The 17,643-nt window shown below is 41.7% G+C and overlaps 2 protein-coding genes across 2 annotated transcripts in view; one reads left to right on the top strand and one right to left on the bottom strand.

Annotated features, from left to right (window-relative positions):
- The window catches only part of RB1 (retinoblastoma 1), a gene marked incomplete at its 5' end in the record, with an annotated part of 42,988 nt that overhangs the window by 11,833 nt on the left and 13,512 nt on the right, over nucleotides 1-17,643 (top strand). The gene's annotated exons all lie outside the window — the stretch shown is intronic.
- Nucleotides 4,226-5,245, bottom strand: LPAR6 (lysophosphatidic acid receptor 6). The gene has a single exon (XM_008948066.1). The coding sequence runs from the start codon at nucleotides 5,243-5,245 to the stop codon at nucleotides 4,226-4,228; it is 1,020 nt and encodes a 339-aa protein (XP_008946314.1).

The raw sequence follows: 17,643 nt of genomic DNA, 5'->3' as shown, positions 1-17,643 counted from the left end.
TAACCACAGTTGTTCTCATGTGAGATGGATTTAATCTTATCCCTGTCTCCTGTTACTAGCATTGTTATTTAAGAATTTTTTTCTTTAAGGCAGCAAATCACTGTTTAAAAAAAGGCAGAGTTAGGGCAAATCTGTGTGGAAAAACAGGAACTTGTTGTTAGAGGCCTTCCTTTGTTGTTGCTTGTGGTTTTAAAGTGTAGAAAAGTTTATCCCTTCTTTAGTGCAGGACACCTTTTAGTTTTGTTATAACCAGAGCAGGCAGACTGCTCATTAAATAGAAAAAATAACTTGAAAATCTCTGTCCTGAAACATTTAGTTTTCCGACAAAATGATGGATTTTACAACGTGTGCAGGGTTCTTCTGTTTGCTTTAAGTTTGTGATAAGTTCAGTTTCCTTACGGGAAAAACGGGGCTTGCTCTGTAAACAGTCATGTAACCAGAACTGGCTGAGGGGGAGGTGGGGGCTGTGAGAGGCTTCAGCAGCAGAGCAGAGCAGAACAAACTCCATCTGACTTCTTGCAGAAGTATTGGGCAGTGCAAGTGTGGCTTTCTGAATTTGCATCCATCCTTCATGAGCTCTGTTGGGTATGTTCTGCAAACGTGCCCATTCAAGGGCTCTGTTGTATTTATACAGGTTTTTTTCAGCACTCTGATAATTGGCTAACAAATGCAGTCCAGGCATTTACAACTTCTAGATTGAGAATAGTTCTGATTTACATTTTGCCTTAGCTTTTGAAATGTCTCCTCTTTCATTTTGTCAGTAATGCTCAAATGCCAGTAACCCTGAGGTATAAATAATAGTCTAGCAAAAAAAGGGAACTTGTCAGGGCTTACAGGTCTGCTCAGGTGCAAGAACCTTGTACTATTACACCTACTGCTGGAAAAGCATGAACAGCATGGATAAAAACTCCTAGAAAATAACTTGGAAGAATAAATAATGTAGAGGATACCATGCTCAAGTGGGATTTTTCAGAAATTTCAGTCTCAGAATGAGCCTTGTTGCATTCCCCAAGCAACCAGCCTTGGCCACTTTTGGAGGCAAGATTGTAGATGAGCTGGATGTTTGGGGGCTGCTCCAGTACAGCTGTATAATTTTTGAGCTGAACTTAAGAGGTATAAAATGGGAAATCTTTTGCTTTTGAAGTAATGGTATTTTGAGGTAAATCAGAGGTGTTGATAGAAACTTTCTTTATTCTTGTCTTTTGAAGCTGCTGGTTAATTATCTAGTTACCAGTGGCTGTCTACCTTGGTTTAGAAAAAAAAATATACTTGGAATCAATTAAATTTTCACTGCTTTTATTTTTATGGCAATTGTGCAGTATCTGCACTCTATAGATGAAGAAACCAGACTACAAAGAACAGATTTGTAAGTTTTGATCCTGAAAGTAGCCCCCCCTGCATAGGCATGTGAGTAAAAATAATGTGTTTTTAGGAAGTACTGGCTGCAACACTGGAAGTTCAGGAGCTCTGACAGTATAAGCCTTTTTTATTTGAGATGCCAAGGCATGACTTAGGAGCATAACACCTCATCTAGATGTAAATTTTGGCATAAACTCTTACCAGAGAGACTGAAGAGTTTATATCAAAGGCAAGAGCAGAGGGAAGGATTGCAGCTGTTCAGGAATGAACTAGTGAGAATGTTGCTCCATCCACAGCTCTCCAGGATCATCTTGTTGCAGAACCAGAAAAGGTGGAGAAAGCCTCATCCAGTCCTGAGCAGCTGGTAGCTTGGCTTTAGATCAGCTTGCTGTGGGAGGTGCAGGTTCACCCCTCCTCTTCTGAATCAGTTAGATCAGGTATTTCACAAGGAACAGCCAGATTATCTAAACTGTAGATGTTATTTTTTTGACTTTTTTGTTGTGGTGGTGGTGGTTTCCAAGCCCCCATGTCCCCCTGTGGAAAAAATGATGTTTAATAATAAAGAAGTGAGTGAGTTCAAGGCCAAAAGAGATGCTCTTCATGCTTCCCCAGGCTCACTGAGGTAATACACCAAGGGAAGTCTGGTGTAGAGTGGACCACCCATACATGGGACTTCTTCTGCTTTTGAGTCAGTCGTGTATTTTTTGTTTTCCCTGCAGTTTTGTAATCTCAGAGTAGGTTCTGTTTACCAGGGTGAGGCTCCAGGGTGCTTATTGCTGTGCTGCAGAGGCGTTGCTGAACAACTTGTCACTCCACCAAGGAACAGCTTTGCCAAGCTTGGAGAGAGTAGTAGCCTAGAAACACAGCCCAGCAGTGACACTGTCTCAGAGTCTTTGGGGAGGGTCTAGTATTAAACAGGCTTTTTAGAGAGATGCATTGGGTCGTTAGAGATGCATAGCTGGCTTTTGGACTTTGGATTTGTCAATGACTTTGGATTTGGCAGTGGCATATGGAAACCATATGGGATTTCTGCTCATGCTGGGGGTTTTGTGCCTTTTTTCTGAAGTCAGATATGAATCAGAAGAGTTTAGAATTCCTAACTAAGATAACTGCCTATTTTCAGCTACTATGCTATTTTAGTAGCTTAAGCTTATACTGTTTGAGTTCTCCTTTCATGAGTTGTGTGGATAAAGAATTAAAATCCTGTTAAACTTAACATTCAGTTGGCATTAGTTTTTAGCAGTCAGTTTTCCAGCAGAAGTAGGCAGTGTACAGTTGATCTGTAACAGTTAAGCCAAAGCTTCACACAGAGGGCAGTAAACTCAATCAGATAACATACAATGTACTCTGACAGCTCAATATGCATTTTCTCCAACATTGATTCACACTTCCATATACTGCCCTGAAGTAAAAATGCCTCCCTGCTATTTTGTGTGTTGCAACTGTCTGCCTGAGCTCTGAAGTGCAAATTCATTTTAACTCTGTTCTTATTCCCCACTTCATTGTTTTGGGGGAGGAAAAACCAACACTGACTTTTTACCTTTTAAATATCTTTTTTAATTTTACAGCAAACTTAAATTAAAGTGAGAAAAATGTACACAATGTTCTAATAGCTGGGAAATATGCATAGCAGGATGTTTTAAAGCACCTCTGTCTGTATAGCCCTGTTTGTAACAGTAGTATACATAGATTTCTTCTTTTACATGGCTTGGACTTTTGCAAAGTGTCTTGGCTAACTTTTCTAGCATATAGCCCAAAGTAACTTATTTTTATACTTTTTATAAAGTTTGCAAAAAAAAGCATTTGAATTTTTATATGCTCCCATTATAAATATTTCATAGAATCATAGAATCCTTGAGGTTGGAAGGGACCTTCAAGACTGAGAATTTTCACTCTAAAAATTACCATGTCTTGAATTTTTATGGGACACCAAGTAGTTTCCTAGAAGAAATATTTGAATTGATGCACATCCTCGTTTCTAGTTAGCAAAGGTCATGTTTTTCTATGAAACCACTAGGTTGAGATTGGTACCTTATTTGGAGGATGTTATTTTGCTCAAAAGTCATGCTGAGTTGAAGAACTCCTCACAAAAGAATTTAATAAAGTGCTACTGTACCTAAAGCACTAACTTCAGTCATCAGCAGTTATTTTGTTCTAATTACACAGACATCTGAGACAGAGGTGAGAAGAAAAACCAGTTTGTCTGAGTTGTTTCCAGATGCCCTAAACTACCAGAAGATTTAATTGCTTTATTGGGGCCAGGCTTGTGGAGAGAGCACGTGTTTTATCAGATAAACCTGGGAGAAACAAAGTTCCTGTAGCCCACTCACCAAAGCCTCCTATGAATTCAATGGTTTCTAAGAAGGAAAGTGGAGGGAGAAAGACAGGAGGGGAAGAGTAAGGTAGAGAGAGGAGACTCTAGAGCAGGCACAGGAGCTGAAGTGTTATGATCCATATGATGCTGTTTTCCTCAGCAACTGGATTCTGCAGTGTAAAACAGGTAGTTTCACCCTGCTGCCAGCTAATTGGAAACCAATATAGTTATTAAAAATGAGCAATTGTTTTAACTTCAGAAATAAACCCACCTTTTTTATTTGTATTTAACTTGACAGTCTTTGGACTTTGGTTAACCTAATGGGAAACCAAAAGGTCATTTCTAGCTACAAGCTGTCAGAACAGCCATTGGACATAAATCCTTAAACTGCTTTTTCTGTGTCCTGCTATGCTTAACACTTTTAAAGTCTTACAACAACCTCTTCTGCTGCGAAGGGAGCGTAACATTTCCATCTCAAACTATATTTCCACAGCTGAAGAAATGGGCAGGCTCCTATTTCCAGTTGAGTCCCAGCAGTCTTTTACAGACCGTTCATACTGTAGAGTCACTGTCAAATATTTTCATTTTTATGGTCTGAAGGCTGTGCTGGATGAAGTTTTCTGAAACTGGCCTCTCGGAGAACCGCCCGTCCCGCGGTCTGGAGCGGTTCTTTTTGATAGAGTTCTGGATGGTGTCTGAGGTGAAGTAATAGACGATGGGGTCGAAGCAGCAGTTGGAGACAGCAATGCACAGGGTGACAGGGTACATCGTCCTCACTGCAGCCACCACCGAGCAGTTAATCCAGGTCTGCGTTCTCATCAGGGAGTACAGTATCAACGTGACGTTGTAAGGCACGAAGCAGAAGCAGAATATCACCAAATGGACAAAAATCATTTTGAGCACCTTTTTCTTGCTTAACTTATTCCTGCTTAACGTCAGGGGCTTATTCAGAGTCCGCAAGACCATGGTAGAGCAGGTGACGTTGAGGATGAGGGGAATGAAGAAGCCCACGGTCTCGATGAAGATGACGATGCGGGACAGGTAGGTTTTCCACGTGTCCTCTGAGAAGTTCTCAAAGCAGGTTCTCTGCTGGGTGTCGTTGCGGCGGTTGGTGGACTGGAAGAAGCTGGCTGGCGTGCTGCCCGCCAGCACCGTCACCCACACGGCGGCACAGACCAGCCTGGCCTTGCCCTGGGTCCGCAGGGTCTTGGACCGAAAGGGGTGCACTATAGCTAGGAACCTGTCCACGCTGATGCAGGTCAGGAACAAAATGCTCCCGTACATATTGGTGTAAAAAAGGGTGACCGAAATCTTGCACAGGATGTCTCCGAAGGGCCAGTTCCTCGTGACGAAGTAATAAATCCTGAAGGGTAAGGTAAACACGAAGAGCAGGTCGGATATTGCCAAGTTGAGCATGTAGGTCGTGGTCTCGTTCCGCACTTTTAAGGTGCAGGTGAAAATGTAGATAGCCACGCAGTTGGCTATGAGGCCCAGAACAAACACCATGCTAAAGATACACCCATATAAAGTATACTTAAAGGAGTCCTCAGTGGAACAGTTAGAGCTTACCATTATAGTGGTACAGTGAAAATTCCTGTGCTTTGGAGGTTTCTTTGGTATTTTTATGGCAACTTTTGTTTAAATTCCAGAAGAGCTTGCAGATGTGTTTGAACCGTGTGCTTTGGTGATTTTCCTGCACTGGGGAGCTTCAGAGAAGTTCCACGAGTTCTGTAGCAGGGGGGTACATCTCCAGCAGCAGTCACCAGGAGGGCACTCTCCTCTTCCGCACACCCCTCGTTGTAATCACATAGCCGCTCTTCAGAAGTCAGAAAACATCATTTGTGGCAGATGAGGTCATCCCAAAGCGTGCTCAGTCCCACTTTCCCCCTCGATTCGATGAAGCCATTGTAGCACTTTCTGCCTCGTTCTCGGCTGCAGATCCTGCTGGCAGAGCCTTGCCCATCCAAATTCCCTGGGAACGGGTGCTTTAGGAAAGGGTTTGCTGGATGCCGCGGCGCCGGTGCTCGCGTTTCTCCCGCAGCCTGCTCTCTGTAAAACGAGCTTTTCAGCTCTGCCGAGCTGGAGCTGGAGCTGGAGCTGGAGCTCGCTCTCCCTCCCCACGGGGCTGGAAGCAGCTGCCTGCGAGGGCAGAACTGAAATTCCAGAGCGTGTTGGTTCCTGCAGAGCACAGCCCCGGCGTCCTCTCGCCAGCCCCGCTGCTTCTGGAGAGCTGAGGAGAGAGCTGGGGCAACTCATAGCGTGACATCACAGGAAGAAGAGGTCGGGAGGGCTGAAGAATGGTTTCAGTTCAGTTTGTTTGCCTTCCCCTAATCTGATAATGTGTCTGCTGGGACTGTACCTTGCAGGCGTGCAAACGGTCACCAGCAGAGTGCTGCAGCTGCAGCCTCCTGTTAACTCCTTCCGTGCTGCCTGAAAAGTCCTTTGGCAGCGTTGCTGAGCCTGCAAGCTTCAGTGGGAAAGCTTTTTCTTCACTTGTGAGGAGACTTTTCAGTGTCTGAATAATTCTCCTGCCTTGGAATTTCTGGTTTGCTTTGAAGATAGCAGTTATTGTGGGATTTTGAATTTTTTTTGGATAGGATTGAACTCATTACATTTTTTTTGATAGATATCTTTGCTTGTGATAAGATAACACATTAATCACCAGAAATCAGCTGGGTAGTTCTATCTCCACTCTCTCAATACACCAGTACAGACCTTAGGAGGTACAAAGCACTGCTGATAGGCAATTAAATAATTTCACCAAATAATCACTGAAAGGGAGAGACAAGAAGATGAGCCTGTGGGTTGCTCTTGGGTATTCCCAGGACTAAGATGCGTTGCAACGGGAGGAGAAATTTTATCTTGTTCCATATTAGAAAACATGTCCCAGGCTGTATTTCTAAAAAATGAGTTTTTGTACAAAAAAATTTAGCTTTAAGTTTTTAAAAATGGTGATAGAGAAAGCATTTTCATCAATATGTGAGCACAGAGTTAATTTGCTGAAAGAAATACTGCACAATGCAATTGTTTCTCATCCTTTAAAGGGGGGCAGTTATCACACATGCACAAAATACTCCCATTAGTCACTGATTAATGAAATGAAAACATGTTGTAACTAATTAAATTGTTAAGTAAATATTAAAAAAGCAGTTCTTATTGCCTTTAGGGGTAGATGTGAGATAAATCTCAGTTTAGACAGACTCATTTATTTAACAACAGCTTGGATAGACTCGCTTCTGGCATCAAAACCAGTCTATTTCTAAGTCTTAGAATAACAAATCTCCTCATATCTGGCTGGGTGGCATGGTTCTTTTGAACTAGATTTTAATCAGTTGCACCTAAGCAAGGCTCTGGGCAAAACCTTTCTGGTCTGCTGTAAAGAGGGGAGTAAATAACAGCACTTCACAAGCTTTTGGCAGGGTTTCTTAATGTGAGGTATGTCAGGCAAAATTCAGAAACATGCAAAAATGGGTCTGGCTTATTTTGTTTCAAGGTTGGTTCTTTTTTTTGATAAATTTCTACTGTGAAACTCTTTCACCTGGATTTTGAGGTGAAGTCAAGCAGTTCCACTTCAATAGGCTATGGCCACAAGAAACCTTTTTCCCTATTTTTGAAATTAATACTTAACCATAAAGCACAGTGCATTTTCCACTTCTAAGTCAGCAAGAAATGTAAATGTGAGCTTGCCAGAGCCTTTGTGTGTCCAACTTAATTTGTACCTTAGCATAAAGTTGCCTTACCTGGCTTTCCTCACAAAAGCACTTGTCATGTGGTTAAATTTTGTTTCTATTCCTGGCAGCCTTGCACAGTGAGAGTTTTCCTGCAAGAGTCTGAATTTTGCATCAGGCCGTGGGAGGCTTGAGCTCAGTTTTCCTGCTCCAGCTTTGTTTGCACAGGAAAACTGTGGGGCAGGCTTAGTTACCAGAACAACAATCCCAAGTTCAGAAATTTGATGTTACCTGTGAAAACCTCAAGTGATATTTGATGTTTAGAGAGAGAAGTGACTAGAAATGAGTAGGTCTTAGCCATCAGTGGTTAATTTTCTGTTTGTGTGAAGGTGTGGATGCCCAGAGAGGGGGTGGGGGGGTCTGGCCAAGGGCACTGTCCATTTTGCCATGGTAAATGTTTCAGAGCAATCATGAAGGTGCCTCCTCAGCTTTCAGTGTGTCCATCAGGGCATTACTCAGAGCTTTATTTTAGGGACTTGGGTATATGCTTCTGTTCTCCTTGGGACTTTCTCCTGCCCCTGGACCTGTTGGTGCAGAGCAGTATGTGCACCTTACACAGCTCAAAGGACTAAGTGATATTTTTATGCTTCCAGAAATAGCTTTCAGCTCCAGGGTTTCTCCACCTGCAGAAGAAAGTTTGAAAACCCCAAGCTGACAGGTTTTTACTTTGTGTAATGTTTCAGTGAGGAGGTATCTGACTGAGCAGGCAGTCAGGCTCATTTTAGTGTAAAAGTGTGAATGCCAAAGGTGAACTGCATACCTCTTTTCTTAAATTAGATGTGGGTGATGGTTACCAAGCAATGTTTTAACATGTGAGCTTCTCCAAGCTGAGGAACCTGCCTCAGTGCACTGTGAGCTGTGGGATTTGAGAGTAGCTCCCCTCTGGCCAGGTTCCAGTGCAAATGGAGAGGAAACTTCATCTCATGCATTCCTGTCATTGGATCATGTTTCAAGATGTTGGGCTCTGTGCTGTCAGATTTGGAAGAGCTTTCAGTAAGCCCCAATGCTTAAAAAGAAAAAAAGTTTATCAGTTATTATGGAGGAAGAATTGACCTGGTAATGACCTTGCTTATGTTCCTTCACCACAGGCAAATTTTCCTTTGGGATGGGGAGGAAGCAGCTGCAGGGAGGGCCCTGAATGCTGAGCTTGTTTTTTTCTTCTCTCCAAAGGAAACAACACTGCCACTGCAGAGAGATGCATATATAGATCTGTTTGTCTTTCTGCATCAGAGACAGGAGTGAGTTAGGGCCTCTCATTTCTTGCTCCTGCTAGATGAGCAGACACTGTGCATTCACATCATCAGGTTTCCTACAGATTCCAAAGAGTCACTGAGGGCAGAGTGAGTGTGAGCTCTTAAGCTAAGAGCTGGTGAGATGCTTGGAATCATCTCTTCCTTCAGCAGTGGACAGATTTTGTACTCTCCTTCAATCAGTTACCATTTAACTCTGCTTATATGAGTTTAGATACCCAAGTTTAGACACTAGGACTCTTGACATCCTTGAGTGATCTTAGATTTGCATGGCAAACCTAAGAAGAAGTCATTAACAACCCTAGCAGTGTGCTAGTAGAGCAGCTATAGGGCACTCAACCACCAACAGCTGCTTCTTCCTACCCCTAGATGCCACAGAGCTGGAGACTTGTTCTCAATTAGGACACAGGGGTCCCTTGAATTCAGAAGTCCATTCTGAGTGTGTAAAACAAGTATCAGGAGGCTTTCCAAACCTTTGGAGTTGCTTTGGCCAGCATTCCTCTGGTGTTACCTTAGTCTTCAGTGCTGGAGTCAAACAGAAGTTGTAGTCAAAGATGAAATGAATTTTGAACTTGTCTTGTGTACCACATTTGGTACTGATGCTACTCCTAAAAGCTCTTCCTTGCTTTAGAGGGAAAACACAACTTCAATGTTAATACCATCATCATCATTTCTTTCAGGGCTTTCAAAGCCCGAGTATCTGGTGTAGTGAAGACAAACCCTTGCAGGGCAGCATTTTCTTTGCCATGAGTGTTATTATTTATCCAATAAGTTTCATGGGGTTTAGTATTTTTAGGCTGTTCACTGGGGTTTCTCTCTGAGCCTGTATCTGTACAGGAAGGAGTTTATTATGGCTGAGGCAGAGGGCTGGGAGCTAGGAAGTCTGTTCCTGGCTGTGCCACAGATTTTCTGTTCCAATCCTGGCAAAGTTTTCTACAGCTTTGTATTTTAACTTCCCTTCCTGTAAGAACTTGTTCCCTTCCCCACTGGGATGGGAGACCATCTTAACTGTTAAATATAGTTTGAATTCCTTGGATGGAGAACTCGTCATTAAATATGATACTAAGATAATTAACAGTGGTTAGTGAATGCAATAAAAATGCAGGAGGATTAAGATTTTTATATTTTTAGATTAGACTCCTGCTGTGCAAAACAATCTATTAAGAGACTTTGCTTGTTTTCAACTCCTTAAGACCTATGGGGAAGTAGGTGCAGAGAAGGCAGGGCTGGGAACTTTGACCTTCTCAGCTGCCTTTCAGGAGTTGCTTACCAGACACTTCTAAGTTGCTGTAAGACAGCTTCTGGTCAGTGGCTTACTGTCTTCTTAAAAAGCAGTCATGGTGTCCACCTACTGAGACAGTGTGAAGTAGTTAGTGCACTAAAAACTCCCTTTTTTAACTCCTTAAAAATTTTCCAGTGTAGTAGGCAGGTTTTTAAATGAGCACTATAAGACTTATGGTGAACAGATTATTTTTTAATCTAGCCAGGCTAATTCTGCATGACTATTGCATGCCCAGTTCAAGACTTCTCTATATCAGGAATAAAACTACATGTACAAATTACAAGTTAAAACAAGACTGTAAATATTTCTGCTAAAAGTTTGACTGACCTTCTAGAACCAGTTTTCATAGTTAGTTTTTGTTTGTACTACCTATGTTCTAATGCATAGCTGCCAAAAATCTTTGAAATATTAAAAAAGGGGCAGGAGAAGCTAAAGGATTTTCATAGATAGTTGCTAAAGTGCAAAGTCACAGAAGACTTTGGTGTTGGAACAGATAATCTGTGGCACAGTCAGAAACAGTGCCATGGGGGTGGTCTGGAGCACAGATCTTGTGAGGAGCAGCTGAGGGAGCTGGGGGTGTTCAGCTTGGAGAAGAGGAGGCTCAGGAGAGAACATCTACCTCTGGACAACCCTTGCAGCTAGGTGGGGGTCGATCTCTTTTCCCAAATAACAAGGGATAGGACAAGAGGAAATGGCCTCAGGTTGTGCCAGGGGAGCTTTAGATGGGGCATTAGGAAGAATTTCTTCACTGAAAGGGTTTTCAAGCACTGGAAGAGGCTGCCCAGGGCAGTGGTGGAGTCAGCATCCCTGGAGCTGTTTAAAAGGTGTGTAGATGTGGTGCTGGGAGACATGGTTTAGTGGTGACCTGGCAGTGCTGGGTTAATGGTTGGCCTTGATGATCTTAAAGGTCTCTTCCAACTAACATGATTCTATGATTCTAAGTTCAAATAATTTCTCTCTGTGTGTAGTTGCTTAAAAAGGGAAAAGGAAGCTGAGAATAAAGGGAGAGGTCTTCATTCCTGTGCACTTGAAATGCTTCTCTTTCTATATTTAGAATTGTTCCAATTTCCTTCATAGGAAACACAACTTCTCCTCTCCTGCTTGCAGAAGGAGAAGACAATTTCTTTGCTTTTGTCTAAATTCAGGCTGCTAGAGTCCTTTTTATCCTCTACTTTTGGATTCATGGAGAGGAAGGCCTTTTAAACCCAAATTTATGTATAACAAGGTATTTTGTTAGATGTGTATTATTATAAGGAGAAGTGAACCAGAGAGCATGTGTTTACTTGAAGAACACTATTGTTTCATTCTGGTTTGTTGTAAAAGTTTCTTTGAGCAGGGTTTGAGGAAAAACTTCCTAGGCAAAGTGGAAAAAAAAATGTGGAAGTGTGTCCTGGAGTTTGTCATACAAGTTCTGAAGATATTGTTGTGATATTTCATTTTATTCTAAGTCCTGTAAAAGCAGCTTTATCTCAACGGGCTGGTTTATGCTGGTGGACACAGACTTACCTGGAATCCTGTGTCATGGAACATGCAGGCTGCCTGTTTGCATTGTAAATGAACACAAGCAGTTGCAGCAGTGTTCTAGGCCACTACCAGATGACTGATAAATACTTGCAGGAAGGTTCTTGACTTGTGTTTTTTTTGTGGAAAGTCCCAGCAGCAGTTTTTGCTGACGTTCTCAAATGTTTTGATGTACAAGGGAAATTTTTCTGAGAAAGTGATTATAAAGATATCCAGGAGGAACAAGCAGTAATTGAATAAGATATGATGTGTGTTAGGGATGGCCAAATTAAGCCTCTGACCCTTTGCATGGTGTCACTTTAAGGCAGAAATTAATTGGCATGAAGAACAAAATCACCATTTGCATTGCATCTTTGGGGTAATGTAATGAGCCCACTAGGCAAGGTAGGAAACTCTTGAAAGGTGGTTGGGAAGGGTTGTACTGCTGCATAATGTAATGTTTCTCAGAAGCCCTACAGTGTGTGTAGTAGACATTGTACTGGGCAGATTCAGGCTGGATGTGAGGAAGAAGTTCTTCACCATGAGAGTGGGGAGAGCCTGGGATGGGTTGCCCAGGGAGGGGGTTGAGGCCCCATCCCTGGGGGTCTTTAAGGCCAGGCTGGAGGAGGCTCTGGGCAGCCTGATCTAGTGGGAGGTGTCCCTGCTCAGGGCAGAGGGGTTGGAACTGGGGGATCCTTGGGGTCCCTTCCAGCCCTGACAGATTCTGATTCTGTTTTAGCAGAGGACTTTAGAGCCCTAATGGCTCAATGGTTGGACTGGATGATCTTGGAGGTCTCTTCCAACCTAAAGGATTCTAGGATTCTATGTTTGTTAGAGACAGTGACATGGAGAGTTAGCAGTTTGTGACAAGTGTCCAGATTCATCCTGAGGTGATGGTCAGAGTTGCACTTTATAGATTAATTCAGGAAGACTTTTTAGGTATCCTGCAGTGTATTCCCTGGAGAAGAGGCAGCATGGCACCGTGCATTAGAAGTGTGTGTTAGACATGAGATGATGATGATGTCTAAGTAGGTTTGGTTATCTTAGAGTAGGCTAGTAGGGGTTAGAAAACATGGACTGTTTTCAAGCTTTAATCTATGGATCGAGTGGTTTAAAAGGGATGGGCTAAAAAGAAAAGGATCATAAAGGGGAAAAGCTTGAAAAATGGACCTTGACATTGTTCAGAGGGAAGGAAAATGGAAAAAGGATTAGTAAACAATCTTAGCAAAATGATTGTCAGTGGATAGGAATAGGGTGAAAGTAATTTCTAAAATGTCAGGAAGAGAGATGACTTAATTAGAGCAAAATATCTGAGATCCTGATCTCTCATTTACGTTTTTTGAACTTTAAAAATGTGTGTGTTCACTCTGAAAATGAGATTGAAATCATGTCAGTGTTTGAAATTTCTTCCCACCTTATATGCAGGAAATAGGTTAAATGGCTTTCCCTAATGCTGGGGCAAATCCTGGCTCTACTCAAGCTTATACTTTCTAAATCATAGGATTAGAAATTTAAAGTTTAATTTGAGTTGGCAGAAATTTGCCAAATGCTCCATGACTAACAATTCTTATGCAAAATACTTAGTGCAAAACAAGATTGTTTTATGAAAACATAAATAAAATCAGCTCTTATAATAAGCAAATACTAGGAGGAAAGGAAATGAAAGGAGGTTTGTGAATTATTTTGGAAGCTACTCCAACCATACAGGATGAAATGGGTCAGGGGAACAGAACTTGTAGAAAGACATCAGTAACTTTTTTTAGTTCTAAGCAATTATTGTTTATTTTTTCAGGTCTTTAGGTTTTTGCCCAACATGTATTCTCTGGCCAGGATTGAGGTGGGCTGGTGCCACATCAGGACTGCTGATGTTTGTCCACATAGTTCTTGAGGATGTGTTTCACCACATCAGGTGCTTGCAGCCCCTTGCAGTTTTGGCTGAGTGGAGGCCTCTGACTTTTCCTGGGAGGGTTTTACCCTGTGTTTGTAAGAGACAGCACAAATCCTGCTGTCACATTCCTATTCTCTTTTTTTAAGGTTAATGTTATGAAGCTATTGAAAGAATTTGCCTTAGTAATTCACTAAGATTTATGTGAATTCATGTCGTTGAAAAAAACCCTCATGGTATTTGTTTCCTTCACAAAACTGGAATGTAAGAAGATGGGGGGGGGGAAAAAAAGGTTTCATAAGTGTTGCTCAAGCTGATAAGCTAATTAGTGTGGGTAAATACTGACATGAAAATGCTTGTCAGGGAAGAACTGCTGCCAAAAAGCAGAACTTGGACCTGATTAATGTGAAGAATTATTGCTTTCTAAATGTGTAAGTCAGCAAGTAACCTCTTTAAATTCTGCATCATAAGGTCACTTAAATGATTATTTAGCATATCATTAGTACTGGAAAGGAGCAATTACAAGTACTTCAGCTGACTTCTCCATATCTCCTCTTTCCTTCCAGCCCATACCCAGATGTTTTATGAAACAAATTCAGTACTTAATGAACTTTTTAAAGCACGGTCAACAATGTCATTAGAAGCAGAAGTATTTCAGGGCATGAGCTCTAATTTTTAGTACTTAGGAGTTACATCATGTTTGAAAGATAAGAGAAAGTTGGTTGATGTAGGGGCAGGTGGTAAGAGTGAGCAGATGAGGTGCCCTCTGTCTAAGAAAGACCACAGAGGTCCTACTTCTGCTTCCAAATGTTACCTTACCTCTCTCTGCACTTCCCAACCTCATGGAGTTCTGATAGGCTTCTTTGATTGACTTAATTTAAATGCTACCTGTTGCTTGAAGTAATCCAACTGCCATCCCTTCAGGCCTTTCTGTGCTTCTTCCCTTGTGCTGTGTGTGTGTATGCACTCAGCTGGATTAAAAATAATCCATAATCTCCAGAGTCATAGCTGTGCTACCACGAAAGCAAGAGGTGAAGCAGAAAGTGCAGGGGTGTAAGTAAGAGAAGCACCAGTGCACTTAAAACTGATTTAAACCAATGGTGAAACCCTTCTGTGAGTGTTGGGACAACATGTTCAACTTGGAGGCTTTCAAATCTTTATGGTTTTGACTCTTGGCCAGACATTAACTTGGTGTTGGTTGTGTGAGACTTAAAGGAGTCTACTAAGCTCAAGAATGAGATCTATGCTTCTGGTCTACTGCCCTATAAATTATTTTCAGGTAGTTGAAATAGTGATACTTATAATAAAAAGGAGCCACATGTGCCTGATAAATTTTTCCACAAAGGAGGGTAAAAATGAGCAGCAATACAGACATACTGTGCATAGTCATACCTTCCTGTGTGAGGTGGATAGAGGCAGTAAAGGATGACAGCTTTTGCAAGGCAAATATCTGATGCAGATTCCATTGAAGATGCTGTAAGCTTTCTTTCTGACTTCAGGGTGGTGGATGCTCTGGGCCAGCTGTCTTCAGTGTTGGTTTTGGTTTCCATTTTCCTTGTCATGTTCCAGTCTAAAGACTCGTGTCAACCAATCTAGAGAGTCAGAAAATAGCAGACAAATACACCACAAGTACCTCCTGTGTCCTGCAGTTAAAACATACAGAACAGTTGGGTTGCAGAGGGATAAACTCAGGTTCTTTGAGGCTGTCCTTTGTGAGCTGAACTTCAGAAATGCCTTAATTTGTAGCCTCTTGCTTCATTGGAAGTGAACCATAGAACCTCTCGGGTTTGCTGTGGCTTAGTCATAGGTTTAGAGGCTTCAGAAGAGCTGTAGAACATGCCCACTGACTGACAAATGAGGGACTTGTTAGGTATTTAAGTTAAAAAAAGGTCTGTGTAGCAGAACTCCTATTCATGGATTGTTGCATCTCAGTTGAGGTGCCACTTATGGGCTTTTCTTGAACAGATGTTTCTCTGTAAGGCTTTTGTCTGTTGTTTTGCTGTCCTTGTGGGCACACACTGGGCTTGGATAAATACTTTACAGATTTGCTTTGGTTTCTAGGCAAGTTTTATATCAGTATATTTGTGGTGAAGTCAGTGGAGCTGCCCGTAACAGATGCCATGCTAACCAAAAGCAGAAATGGGCTTTTTCTCCACACTCAAAGTGAAGGCAGCAAAAGTCAAATTGATTCCAAACCAAAGTAGCTCCTTTTAAATTCCACAGCTATTTCCATGCATTCTTTGTTTTCCTCTGAAACAGCAAACACTGGAATGTAGAGATGCACAGAGCAACTTAAATGTATATACCAAAATCAGTGTGAAAATAGTGTTTTCCCTTACCAGAAGCCCTGTGTTGGAATTCAAGTTTAACTTTTTGTTTTAAATCCTCTTTTTATTCTCCATTTTTTTTCTGAGACCTGCCAGTTTCCCTTACTAAAGTATAACAGAAATCTGTGGTAGCTAATGGCTTTTTCATTTTATAGGAATTTTACTTCTTTTGAGATAATGTTATCAACTCTACTACAGAGATGAGCTCTGAAGGATAGAGTTTTAATTTATTTTTTTTTAAGTAAACCCTTAGTAGTCTTCATGCCTGCAAGAGGCAGGTTTTACTCCACCTCTCTGCAGTTGGAGCACGCTGAGCTTCACTATTGCACTGCGTGCTGGTGGCAGGATGTGAGCAAAGTAGAAATTCTATGAAGCAGAAGTTCAGGAGAAATAGCCAAGCTGCAGTTCAGGTTTGTTTTCCTAGTGCAAATAATAGCAGAACCTGTAAAATTCAACAGACTTCAAATTGCCTCATTCCTGACGTAGTGTGTGACCAACCTTTGCACACTCTGGAGTTGGAGAGCTAAAGGGAGATGTTTTGGAGAGCTTCTGTAAGTCTGGTGATTTAAAATTCCTTGGAGGGACAGGAAAGCTTCCAAGTCATCCCAAGCTGCCCATGCACAATGATAATTCACAGCACAGCCAAGCTTTGAAAATTCCTTGGAGGGACAGGAAAGCTTTCAAGTCATCCCAAGCTGCCCTCATTTGCTGAAGTCACAGAGAGCAAACAGCACCATCTTGGACAGGGTTGGATGCAACCTCAGAAAAACAGAGCAGATAGTTCAGTTCAGCCATGCACAATGGTAACTCACAGCACAGCCAAGCTTTAAAATCAGGGTGATGCCTTTTAAAACACTCATCAGTGAGCTTCTCTTTTGAAATTGCTAAAAGAGATGCTATGACCTGATTGCAGTGTTAACAGAAAGAGTTTGAAATGCTTTCATTGGAAAACATGGGCCAAACGTGGAGTTTCTAGGGGAATATGCAGTGAAATTTCTTCCAAAAAGACCAACTGATTTAAAAAAAATCTTTTGAAGCTATTGTAGTTTTTCTTAAATTTCAGGAAGTAAAACTAGGAACAAAAGACTTCAGTTGTTTGTTTGTTGTGGGTTTTTGTTTGTTTTTTCAAGATAGCATGTAAAACTTAGGGGTTTCATCAGAAACAGTCAAACTTTGGTTTTGTAGTTTACAAGTGACCAAGAATTTCTCACAATAAAAATTCCTACAAAAGAAAATTCCCCAGCAAAAACTGGGAGAAAAAGCACTTTGTTACTGAAGGATTTTACTTTTTTTTTCCCTTGTGGGAACAGAAGGATATTTGTAATTTGAGAGAAAGACAGGTTTTGATAATTTGGTTATTTAATGTACTCTGTCAGCTAAGTTGGTTTTACTGCTTTGTTGGTAGGTGCTCTTCATGTATTGCCTCATGCCACTGGTGTGTTACTTCAGGGAGAGTCACATCCATTCTTCCCTGTACGTGCTGCAGTTTTGAATTATATGCCAGTAAAAATATAACTGAAAGATAAGCTGACAAGGAACAAGTGTTCACAGAGGAAGAGACAGCAGAGGCCATGCAAAGTTCTTGATTTGCATAAACCATCTCCTTACACTCAGTATCTGAGCACCATTTAAAAAAAAAAAAAGAGCATCAAAAGTATTCTCAACATTTTGGGGTTCTCTTAGGATAGGCTACTTATAAAATGTGATTTTGAAAGGAGGGTTGGCTTCTCCATTGTCTTTATGAGAACCCAGGCAGGACCCATGCCTGTATCTCAGCTGGGCAGCCTTAAAGTCCCCAGCTGGGTGTCTGGTTCTTGTTCAGCACAGGTTTTGTGAGGCCCTTCTTTTCAGGCAGCTGTTGTTCTCCTGGGTCTTGCAGGGAGCTGCCAAACCCACTTCTGGCTGCAGGTTCCAGAATGGGTCCTGTGCTGCATGTCTGTAGCACAAGGGCTTCCCATAGGATGGGCAGTTCTTGCACTGATGCTATTCAAATGTGGA

The sequence above is a fragment of the Merops nubicus genome, unplaced genomic scaffold (assembly GCF_000691845.1).
Source record: "Merops nubicus isolate BGI_N331 unplaced genomic scaffold, ASM69184v1 scaffold6349, whole genome shotgun sequence".
Classification (NCBI taxonomy): domain Eukaryota; kingdom Metazoa; phylum Chordata; class Aves; order Coraciiformes; family Meropidae; genus Merops; species Merops nubicus.
This window is presented reverse-complemented; position numbering and strand designations above follow the sequence as displayed.